This window comes from Scleropages formosus, chromosome 16 (genome assembly GCF_900964775.1).
Source record: "Scleropages formosus chromosome 16, fSclFor1.1, whole genome shotgun sequence".
Taxonomy (NCBI): Eukaryota; Metazoa; Chordata; class Actinopteri; order Osteoglossiformes; family Osteoglossidae; genus Scleropages; species Scleropages formosus.
Genome location: NC_041821.1, coordinates 6,566,701 through 6,579,075, shown reverse-complemented (window position 1 = coordinate 6,579,075; position 12,375 = coordinate 6,566,701). Strand labels below are relative to the sequence as shown.

General features: G+C 45.7%; 1 protein-coding gene across 5 annotated transcripts in view; it reads right to left on the bottom strand.

Annotated features, from left to right (window-relative positions):
• The window catches only part of hhip (hedgehog interacting protein), a 37,479-nt gene extending 32,071 nt beyond the window's left edge, over positions 1-5,408 (bottom strand). For 4 of the 5 annotated variants that reach the window (XR_001965311.2, XM_018736012.2, XM_018736011.2 and 1 more), the window contains exons 1-2: positions 4,747-5,408; positions 700-892 (exon numbers count right to left, since the gene is read on the bottom strand). Coding sequence is in view for 4 of the 5 variants with exons in the window: in XM_018736012.2 (XP_018591528.1) it covers positions 700-892; positions 4,747-5,016 (463 nt within the window). In the remaining variant the exon portion in view is untranslated. Of the gene's footprint in view, positions 1-699; positions 893-2,816; positions 2,964-3,271; positions 3,865-4,746 lie in introns of those variants that run through there. The other variant, XM_018736013.2, reaches the window with a different exon arrangement.
• Positions 5,409-12,375: the final 6,967 nt, after the last annotated feature.

The following is a 12,375-nucleotide window of genomic DNA, read 5'->3' as shown; positions in this document are numbered from 1 at the left end:
GCGTTCATGAATTGGCCGGCCGATCCAACGAAAAGCATCTTGTCTTCTCTAGCAACACAGAAGCCTGTTCGTTTTTGGATAAAGTGAAGTCACACCCACTACGCCACCGATAAGACACCAGAAACGTGGATGTAATTATGAGTTCAGAATTTTTGCTTACAGCTGCAAACACACTCAAACCAAAGAGGAGACTTTGGCTTCTTCACCAACAGATGTAAATTCTTCTGTACTCAAGCAACGCAGTCTTCACATGCTACTGAAATCTCACGCACTGTACACACAACCCTAACAGGTATCACCAGTAACACCAGCCATATTTCGCAACACCTTCACAGTGTAATTGTTCGTACTACTTTCATATCCCTAGTGATACTGACACTCGTTCTTCTCTGCCAGAGCTATAAGGACTCAGTTAAACATTTCGTCTCTTCAGTGCTTAAGCTCGGAAAAGGACAAAGTGAAACCATAAGAGTGAGATCAGACATGGCACCGAAAACGGCAACACGTAACAAAACAAGACAATTATGAAAAAACCGAAGAAGAGAAATGAGAAACCTCTTTAGAATTTTCTACATTTTACCCACGTTATCAGAACACGTCAGTCGGCTCTGCGTGCGGCTGCCACGGAGCTCTTTCCGTACCAACCAGCAATCCAGTGTCTGTGGGAGTGGGTAGAGGGAAGGGGTTTGGCAGCATTACCTGGAACATGGCCCCTGCAGGTATAGTAGAACTCCCGACAGTAGTCATGGCAGAGTCGTGGGAGGCCAGACTCGTGGTGTGAGGCATCCTCTGTGGTTGGCGGGTGGAAAAGCACCTGGCTGTGTGGTGAGCAGCGGGCACACTTGATCTCCTCCAGTAGCCTTCCGCATTCCGTGTTATTGGTGGAGAAGATCTGAGGGCCACCAAAGAGAGGTAACACGGCAGTTAATGACACAGACGTACAAGCCGCGTACTTTCGAACCCTTCAAAATGTACTTAAGTAAAACATATTCAGATAAATATAAGGGAAAGTTGCTTCTAACTCAAGTGTTAACAAAGAAACAAAATAATACCCAAAAAAATGAGTCACAAGTTCTCAAAATACATTTGGTATGTATGGGTAAAATGGAAACTAAATTAAGCGGGCCTTGTATGTGAATTGCTACCTCGGCCTCATGAAAACTGAGCAGTGTAACCACGAGAGGAAATTATCCGTAGCTATTTACATAACCACTTATCCCAAAAGAAACGCAGTATTATCTGTCCAGACCTGCGCTGGTCCAGCAGTGTAGGCTGGTACAGTAATCCTCCGCAGTGTGTGAGGTCTCAGGATAAACATCAATTAAGGGACACACAAGATCCACCGGTCCAGCTAAGGGCATCAACAAATTAGAGGTGCGTCTGTGCCAGTGAGACCTGCCAGTCTTCGAGGTCTACAGTAAGGCGGCTCCTTGTCCTTCCTATCTGGTGGCTGCACGTGGGATTCTGTTTCTCAAGCACAGCACAGGGGACGGAAAAGCTAGGAGTTACATTGTGGCCTGGAGCAGCGGGACTGACAGAACAGTAGTGATCAGATGTGCTCATCACTCCAAGTTGTTTACCAATGCCTTTTAGCAGTCTTGGGCAAAGACGTGAGATAATTAGTAATAATAATAATAAAAATGATCACAGCAAATGGCACAATATGTGAAAAAACACCTTGCAGCATTTCTAAAAACTTCATTTTCTTCACTCGCGAAGCCAGCGGTTTAGTATGTCTTTGCTCGCGTACTATCAAAGCACCGTGGAAGACTTAACCACTGTTAAGGTGGTAACCACCGCAGGCAACAAGTGCACAAAGCGAATATCCGCGCTACAGCGAGTGGGGGAGAAGCTCTGTTTTTAACCACAGGATGAGAAGAGAAGCGACAGCGAGAGCACCCCAAGGTTGTCAGAGCAGTTTCACAGCCGCCTCCTGCCAGAAATCACTGTGCGATGCGTCTACGACGACAAAGGAGAGAGCTTGCGCAGTGCGCAAGCGTTCGAGGCCATTTATGCCATCAAACGGAGACTCGTGGAGGACACTGGGTGCAAAGACGACCTGACCTTGCGGTACACTTTTTGCACATCTGCGCTCTTAAGAGCCTTTGTAGCAAACACACTTGGCATAAATGAGCCATCCACACATTCCCCATGCTTGGCAGCAGGGACAAACACAGCTGATGCTTCTCAGATCCGGGGCACCTCCTAGCAAGACCCTGCACCGACTTGCTGAAAAACACGTTTGTTTCCTCCAATCGTTCACCTTAAATGGACTGAGGCTTTATGGTGTGGTGGACTGGCACCCCTGCGCCAGGCCCTGGAGCATTAGAGTGCACTCAGCCATGGCCTGTGCCCATATGCCGCCGGGACCGACTCCAACACTGCCATCATCCTCACCGGGCCCAGCTTGTATTGGCCATTCCGCAATGTCTCCAAAGCCCTCTTTCGTGGGCTGCATGTTAAAAACCACCGAGCTGCAAAATTCAACTGTGGCTTCTCAATCAATAACAACACGTATGCTCTGCACATGATGACTGCAGATCATCATCTAACAACACAGCATACTTACACATAACCAGCAGCACCACCATCATACACGGTGAACTAGGCCAAAAAATGCAACATTGTGTGTCAACACACATAAATATTTACAGTGTAGCCATTATGTTACTATGGGCAACAAAGTGCTGTAATTGAACCTTCTTTTCACAGATGATGTCATTTCTTGGTCCTTATCAAACTGGCACCATGTAAACAGTTCTCCGTGGGGATGCTGATGTAACTGTTAGGTGAGGCTAATACACTGCTTTACTTACACAAACATTATGAGTGCAACAGTACCACATTAACTCGCTATACGTTCCTGGCGATGACGGTCTCATATGGTCTCAGCATGACGGTAGTAACTGTCACGCAGCAGGACGGTCAACAGACATGCATGTGCGTGTTTTCGTGCATGTGCACTAAAAGAGGACGAGAGAGGGCAGAGGGACGATGAGTGAGAAATTTACATTTACATTTATTTATTTTACATGTATTTATTTAGCAGATGCTTTTCTCCAAAGCGACTCCCAGTTAACTCCATGTAGTGTCATCAGCCCACACACCAAATTGCGTTGTCATTACAAATAAGACGGCAAACCTTTCTCCAAAATGACCTTTTCTGGGCTGCTATTACAACGATACACAGTACATGAAATAAGATGCACAGATTCCATTGTCATTCTGTTGCCAGATTAAAAAGAAAATCATAAATCAAAGCGAACCTAACCTGTTACTGGTGCTGAAGCCTTTTAGCTAAAAATGGGGTAAAACCTTTTGATCATGTGGAAGTTGGTGTAAGTTTGCTAGGGGGCTGGACCCCACGGCAGGTGAGCGCTCGGTTGTAAGCTGTGGCGAACGCTGAGAACCAAGGTGTCGGTGGAGCGAGGACCGATCGGGGGACCTGAAGACCGATGGCCCGAGAAGCTGAGGATGGAGGAGGAAGCCCTGGGCTGTGGAGCTGGTGACCTGGGAAGTGAGGACAGGGGGGATGAGGACTGGTGACTCACTTAGGGATGTGGGCTCAGGAGCTGAGGGAGAATGATGGTCCCCGGCTGGTCCGCGGCTGGTCCCCGGCTCCAGCCATTAGCGAAGCCAACACACAATGGTGTTGTTGTTACTCGTTCGCCATAAGCGAGCAGCTCCGTGTGTGGGCAGCGCTACGATAAGTCGACCCCTTTTTGTTCTATTGATTTTTGCCTATTTGCATGACTTGAGCAAATTAAATGATGCAATATGGCTTTTTGTGAGAAAACAAAGTGGGCTCCCCCCGGCCACATATGTCCATTCGCCGGATCCGTTTACATGAGAATGGGGAGAATTCCAGCGCGAACTCGCAGAAATGCGAATTAATCTCACACCGGCGTCTTTTTTTTTTTTTTTTTGTTTTTAAAATTGCGCCAAGAATGGAAACTTTTTTCACAGCCAGAAACATCCCCTGGGGGGTGTGTGCCGGGACAAAAAAAGAAAAAAAAAAAAAACGTTTTCGATCTGGAAATTACGATGAAAGGACATTTTTTTCAAGGGGATTACTGAAGACATTTTTTGACAGTTTATTCAGTCAGTCAGTCAGTCAGCATTCTCACAATTACGTTGCACACGATACCTGCGACACGTTCCGTCCAAGCCAAGGAACGGGAGAAAAGCAGCATCGGTGTAAAACAGAGTGAACCCAACGGCGATCTAATACTTGCCCTTTTCGAGATCAAATTTTTCAACGGCTCGCTCACGAGGGCGACGGTCTCGCCGCGTCCTCCGGCGCCGCGCGCCAAAGCGAAAGGGGCTCGCGAGCCGCATAACCATGGTAACAGCGGAACGCGCTGGCTGGACACGCTCGAGCCGAGCAGCGAGGACTCCCCGCCTCAGTCCGCGTCCTCTTCCACCACGCCGTCCCGCGGCTCCCCTCGCGCCACCGCTACCCTACACAACAAGTTCACGAGACGATTTGTTGCGATGCCCCGCGCCCACGCGGGAGGCACGCGAAAGCCTGCCTGCGGCGCAACGCTTTCTTTTGCCTTTCAAAAGTTCAAACGTGCTTTCTTGCGCCGCCGGTCCACGCATGATGCGAGCGTCGCCGTGTACTACGTGTAACGTATCATGATATGGATCATCATGCGGCCAGGCACAAAGCCTTCTTGGGCTAAGCACATGCAGGACCCGGAAAGTTCCCGACAGGCGTGGAAAGAGGCGGCGTGCGGAACATACCCTGGTGTCCCTCCGCTGGAGGATCTGATAGGCGGCTTTCCTCGTGGGGCAGCAGGACACGCGTGGGTACAGCGCGTGACAGACCTCCGGGCTGCCGCCGCCATCCAACGACACTCTCCTCTCTCTCTTTTTGAGGCGCTTCGGCAGGCTTCCATCGAAACATCTCCTCCTCCTTGGACCCGCTTCGCCCTTCTCCGAGAGCTTTGCATCACTGCATTCCCAGACGTGGACCGCGATGGCCAGCGCCAGCATGACTTTCAGATGCTTCATAGTGAAAAATGTTCGCGCACAAAACAAAAACAGAAAATTAAAAAAAAAAGAAAAAGAAAAAAAAAAGAGCACGAAAAATCGCTGCTGTTTGTCTAAATGAAGAAATAAAATGCTAAGTTAAAAAACAAAATATCAGAGGTAAACAAACAGTACTTAAATAATTTACTTGGATATAGATATTTGCATAAAGAGATCTATTTTAAATATTTTTAAAGAAAATAGTACTTTAAAATAAATTAATTGAAGTGCTGGTTATAACAACATAACACAGAAATAAAAGTTAAAATGAAAGTAAAACAGTGTTATTTTTTATGTCAGCTGAACTTTGAGCCCCTCCATCAGTGGAATTCCGTGCATGCACAGTGGTTGGTGTGTTAGTTCACTCTCACATGTTTCTTTTTGCTCTTTCCTCCTTCTTTTTAACTAGCGCGCGAGAAGCGGAGCGAGCGCGGTGACGTATTGCAGGACCGGCGAGCGCGCGCCCATCGCCCGCTCGCGCGTGCACGGGGCGGTGGGAGAGGGGTTTGGGGGGGGGCATTACCTGTCAGAGGGGACGGTCATCGATTCTGCGGACGTATCTGAGCGCTAAACGTGGTAACGAAAAAGACCCTCAGGCTACGGAATCCAGCGGAATTTTCCCAGGGTTTTTCAATCCAACTATGGAATTCCAGAAAATGTCCATTGGATTCTGTTTTCTGCAGAGTACTGGTGAAAGACTACAAAATAAATCACGTTATTTCACGTTTCAGCTCAGCTACATGCAAACCAGCTGCTGCTCGGTGTGAAAATACACATCCGAGTAACGCAAAACAAGTTATGAAAACCCTAAAAGTACATTTTGAAAGAAGTTACAGGCTTACGAAATCCTTTTATGCAAAGCCTCGCACATACCTTATTGTCAGTGCTTGTATATGTCTAGAGCAGGATTCCTAAATTCCTAAAATACTTTTTAAAAAGTTGATATGAATGTTTTTCATACGGTGCTGCAAACGTGCTTTTTGGAAGCCTCGTGTTTTTTAGCGCCTCCAAACGTTGCTCTGAGTTTAAAGTTTGCGTCTCTTGAGGGCGGCTCACTTCTTCACCTGTTGCAATTAAAACAAGCAGCTTTATTGCTCCAACCTACAGCGGCTAAAGTGCGCAGCTCTGCTGTTCTTCAGAAGACTTTCGAAAAGCCCGATAAGGCCATGCCAGACAGGGGACAAGTGCTCCTTTATTCTCGTCTTCAGAGAGATTATAAGATTGTAATCCCAAATGGGATTGTGGACTGGCCGTTTTTCAAGAAACGCCAAAGAAAAAACACTTTCAGATATACACGGGGGACTTTAAATCACTCACATTAGAGCACCTGTTCTTCCTTGGGGGTCCAGAAATGACCAGAGCACAACCTGCTTATCTGCGCTGATCAGGAGGGACAGGAATCCAAGATGACTCGGCTGCAGGCAATTATGGAAATGGCTGCTTAAAGCCTTGCGGCTGTGCCAGATCTGAGACCTCAAAAAAATTTCGTGCATTTTAAAGCTGTCCTTTGCTTTTTGGTTTTCTGATGGAAATTTGGACTGTGCGCGAGGGGTGTGTGGGGGGCACAATGCACGCTGCAAGCTGTTTGTAAGATGTAGGCCCAGGCAAACTCCGGTGCACTTGCAAGTGATGTAAAACATGTGGGATGCAGCTGCAACGTGGAGGGCGCATCTGCTGGACAAAATGTGGCACCGAGGAGACGCGCACACAGAATTCACACACAGGCGCACGTCTCGGTGTACCTGCCATCGTTGGACTTCTCACGGACAAGTCAAGTATCTGAAGGTAAAAAAATTGCATAATTAACAAAATGTCATTTTTAAAAAATACAGCAGAAGGCTTCTGGATTGCTCCAGACCACTGATGTGCACTTTGAGATGGACGACCTCCTTCAGTGAAACATCATGATTGAGGGCACAAAGCAAAGGGAAGAAGCTTGCCGATAGGCTTCTTTGGCTTCTGTTCATTTCCATGACTCTTGCAGCTCATAGCTCAACACCCCAAAGTAAAGTATTCATGTCCCACATTGACCACAGTGCTCTTCTGCTGTTGGTCCAGCTGGTCTTAACTGGGACCGCTGTTAGTTGTGACATGGAGATTCCAGTCTTGCACAAGACCTTACCATGAGGGCCATAGCTACACAGAGGCCACAGAGCTCAAGTCCTGGGCTGCGATGCGCCAAAAAATTGTTTGAAAATACTGATCCATCCCTCTATTCTAGTCTTATTTCTTCTGACAAAGCTGCATTCATTTTGAAGAGCTCCTTTCCAGATCCGAGATCCGGCCATTTACAGAACCATTTAGAGGCCATTTACTTGTAAAGGATGATAAAAGCCTACTAGACAGCTATTAACAGCAAAGTCCAAAAAACCAAATACATCATCTGATGTAATGTCAACATTGTTTCAACAAATCATATCATGAAGTCTTCCTTTTGCAGGCAAATTATGCTTGATACATCATAAAAAGTGTGATGACCCAAGTATCATTTTTCAGTAGCTGTATAAATATGTCTTTATAGTTACAGTAACGTATACGAAAGCAGGAAGTCCAGCAGCTTCTTGAAGGCAGAGCAGTCAAGGGGGCGTGAAGCCACCTCAGGCTATGGAAATGCCAAAGGCTCCGGCCAGATTCCTGGTCTGGGAAAAGGTTCCTTTCAGGCTCTCGTACATCCAATGAAGAAAAAAAAGGGACAAAGGTCTGAACAGGTGTGAAATAGAGAAGGCCTTCAAAGAATTTGAAGCTGCATTTCTGAGGAGCTTCATGTCAGGTAGAATTAACCTCAGGCCTAGAGGGTTAAAGTGGTTAGGAACTGACCGGCTGCAGGAAACACCCGACAGGATGTGTCGTTTACCAGCGGTACATGTGCAGCTGCATAACTTCTGTTTGTATGGAGCATTTTGTTATCCTCGGAAGAAACACGAGGCTTTGTCGAAATGCTCAAGTTCTGCTCCATGTAACACCTGCACCTGTGATTTTGCCACCGAGGTCTAATGCGTACCTCGGTTCTCACACTACCTCCTCTGAACGGTGTTGTAGATGCTGTCTATAGTATCCTGAGGACATAACGGTGGATGCAGCTTAAGTTTCTCATGTAGCAGAGGGTCTGCTGAACTGCACATCGCAAATCTCTCCGCTCTGCAGCTCAGTCTTTAGAAAGGTGTAAATCTGCCCAGCCTGTTCCACTTCCCTCCATCATGCCCAGCATCCTTCCCTCATTCTAATGCCCCTGCTTTCGGGTTCAGCTCCTAGTCCCATCTAACACTAGCTATTGCTTACATCTAGGCGCTGGGAGTGAAAAAGCGCATGGATAGTAATTTATATCTGCGACGGTTTAATGAGGCAGGGCCATCTGTTGTGAAAGCCTTGGAAAAAAAAAAACATCTGATTCCAGTAGCAATTTCCAGTAATGCACGCCTGCACTCCACTTCAATAGAGCTCACACACAAGGACATTTTAAGTAGGGTGACGTGCCCCGAGTCATAGAGTGAGTCAGTGGCTGCACTGGGACGCCTGCCCGGGATCAACAGCCCCTAAATCATTGGCTCAAAACCCAGTGGACCACACTGCCTCTGCTTCACATCTCACTACCGCACCAGTGTGTCCTCAGGCTGCGCTCCACCAAAGTATACACACTGAGTGAGTAACTGAAGCCACCCAGGGCTGCTTGTCGGTGGCATGATACACACGGTGGAAAGGGGAGGCCCTTGAGGGCAGGGTGGGTTGCGCAAGGGCCCAAGACAGAGTGGTCTCTAAACTGTTTACATGACACTCAATTCCTGTCCCCTCAAGCTCCGCTTGTGCACCCCCAGCCCCATTGTGGGGGCCACATTGCAATAAGTTGTGGGTGGGGGCCATGGCCTAGGGAAGGAGATGAATTGCTACACCGGTCCTTGGGAGAAACACCGTGCTGATCGCTGCTTTCTTATCTCTCCTCTAAACAAAGAGCCATGACCCAGAGGCTCCTGTGTGACCTGGAGGCCAAAACACACACCTCAGCACAAGTGAAAAAAAAAAAAAACCATTCACATTTTCTTCAGAGTCCGCAAGGATAACTAACAGAGGAAAATGAATAGTGGAAAGTTTAACAGAGTTAACATTTTCAGGGACAAAAACTCATGTCCAGCATATTTCATGGAAGATTTTCGAAATTTATTTTTCTGACTAAAATTTCCAAGCCTCCTCAGCTTATGCTGATACACTTTTTTGTAGATCTAATCAGTTGCAGACATCCCACCAGGTTCAACGGCATACACTGGCATTTATGTCCTCCTTATATGTGTCCAAATGGTAGTCATTACAGCTACAGGGTGAACAAATGAATGGGGACAGTTTGCTGCATTCGGCATTGCTGGTGGTCCTTGTCGATTCTCTGTGTCGTGTCCAGACCCACCTCTCACCCATCTGCAGTACTCCTGGTAGCCCCCGCTTTATACCAGGTAGGTTTTTCGCTACATGCTTCCTCTTTTACCACATGGCACCATCCTCAGGGAAACATGCGTCGTGTTACCGCTTTCGATATTAAGGGAACATGACAACCGTAGGAAGACCACACAAACTCAAAAAGCTGACGCTCAAGTCACTTTTGTCTCAGGTCTTGGATGATTTCTGTTTCCTATTTGGGGGTAGAGCTAAGAAGTCAGAGACATCATCTTATCCTTTTCAGACAGATGGCCAAATGGAATGTTTTAATAAGAGCATTTTATTGAGCTGAGAAGAATTTTGATTATTTCTTTATTTATTGCCTTTTTTGGTCTTTATCAGGGAATTTTCACACTGGGAGCACGGAAGCATTTGGGTCCAGCCCCTGTACATTCTGAGTAATTCACTTATTATATGTTATCAGTTTTTTGTGCATATGCAGCACTGGAAAAACTTTCTATGTGCGGGATCATATGAAAGAAGAAAAAAGAAGACGCAATCATCTGTGGCCCATAGAAGACGAAAAATGGTATTTCTGAAAATTCAGACAGTTCACATATCTCTGTAGAAATGATCTAGGCAAGTCTAAAGGTGTCATTTATACATTGCTTTAGGAGCTATATTAGTTATGAAATACCTATAGGTATTTGTTAAAGCCCAGCAAACATTTACATAACTGTAATTCACTATAGCTAGTCTGGGTTGTTTCCTTATTTATACATATTTAATCGAAAGGATAAGTGTCAACAGTCTAGATGAGGTGCTTACATATTCTTTAGTCATAGGGGCTGTAGTATTTCCATTTTTCTTCAAGTATTACCCTCAAGGTGGTCTTTTAAATTTCTGTGTAACTGAAGCTGACTGTATAAAAACACAGCTATCTGAAATGTAAAGTTTGCAGGATTAGTGGGTGGTTGTGAAATGTGGTTCTATGGCGCTGTCAGTCGAAGCAGAAGGCAAAGCGGGACAAGAAGGAGAAGATTTAGTATGAGGTGACACTGGTTAGGGCTGTTCTCAGATATGTATAGGTCACCGGGGTAAAGATGGAGAAACACTGCCACACACAGTGAGATCTGGCAGTTTATTTTCCTTTGCCAGTACGAATACAAATTTAAGGGCTGGAAAACTGCTGAATCTTGTTATTGCAGTGAATTGTCTGACGAAATTGTCTGACGATTGTTACCTTAACTGGCTTCACCGATTGTAGATTAAAGCCCAGAGTAAAAAGTTATTTTGGTCTGAGTCATAATTACTTTCGCATAGCGTGTTTGTTTCCTGTGTCAGGGTGTTCTTATTTGTCTTATTTGTTTTACCCTGTTGTCAGTTTACCTCTATGTGGGATTTGACGCAGAAGAAAGAGAAGTCTGTCACGTAGAAATTTCTAATCTGGCTGACAACGTAAGCTCTTTCTGGGTAAATTAAAATGGAACGCACTTATTGCATCATGGGGGCAAAGCGATGGAGAGATTAAGCTGTCGTGTGTATATATATATATATATATATATATATACGTCATGCATGTACTGTATGTTTGCACGTAGCTATGTCTGCGTAGTACGTCCGGTGGGCCACTCCAAAGAGTGTGGTCCGAGGCTGTGTGGCCCCCCAGAACAAACCATGCCGGCCCAGTCTTTCTAAGGGAGATACAAAGTGGTCAGCCCCCGCCCTCCCCGCACGCCGGCATCAGACCTGCCACGGCAACGCTGAAACCAGGAGGAGCAGAGGACGTCCAGTCCTGTCGTGGAGGGCCAATTAGCACAAACAACGGCTGGGTCGACCCTTTTCTCTGTGGGAAAGTTTGGTCCGTAAATATTTTATGGAGTGGAATATAAATCAGGACACTGCAAAGGCGAAGTTTATCTGAAGCTAATTGCAAAGATACAGTCCCGGTTCGTTTGTGGTCCCCACTGTGTTCCATTCCAGATGCTGATAGCGAAGGAAGACCACCAATGACTGCAAGATCGCTGTATTGACTTGAGATGTACTAAAACTGTGATAAAGAGCTTCCTTCAACTGGCTGCCCTTTTTCAAGCAGAAAAACTGCTCCGTCTCTTTCAGTATCCCGCTAGAAGGAAAACAGGGCCTTATCGTACTGCAGAAGAGCCAGAAAAGAAACGCGTTGGCCCATTAAAGCACGTTGTGTTCCGCAGCTGCTGACAAATAAAAGTTTTGGCTGCATTACTCACACTGCTCTACCAGACCTATAATTTTGTTTGATTGAAATGTTTGTAATCCAAGATGCCAACTGATGTGATATGGTTTTGGTTAAGCTGTCAAATGAAGTGAAATATTATTTGCTTGTGGTCTGTACGACAATGCAAGAGTCTTTGCTTGCAATCGATGTTTTGATATATAAGTTAAAACAAACTTGTTTTGGTAATGATAGCCCTACCAATAAATTGTTAAGGTGGCGATAAGTGATTTATGCAATAACAATGACCACTTGTTCATTCTATGCAGAAGACTGCAAGCAAGAGCATTGTAACACTTGTCTTTCCCCAAGCAAACAGATTCTTTTTTAATCATTCTTCACTTGTCGTTTCCATGCTGTTTTCAAGGGAAAATGCGTTTCTGCCAAAAAAAAGCATGCTGAAAAATTCCAAATATTTGTATGGTCAATTGGACAATGTACTACTAGAGTGTAAATCCATGAGCTGCATCTAAACACCCATGAGCATTTTGTGACTTTAACCCTTTAATCATGTGAAGAAGAAGAGTTTGAATATTTTAATGCTGGTGTGTGTGTGTGTGTGTGTGTGTGTGTGTGTGTGTGTGTGTGAAAATGAGCCGTGCTCTCATATAATACATGGATCAGGATCATATATGAAAATGTATATCATATCTGAGGATCATATATGAGACTGACAGGCAACAACATGCGTTTTTACCGATGTGATCCTTTGAGTTTTTGTTCTTCAT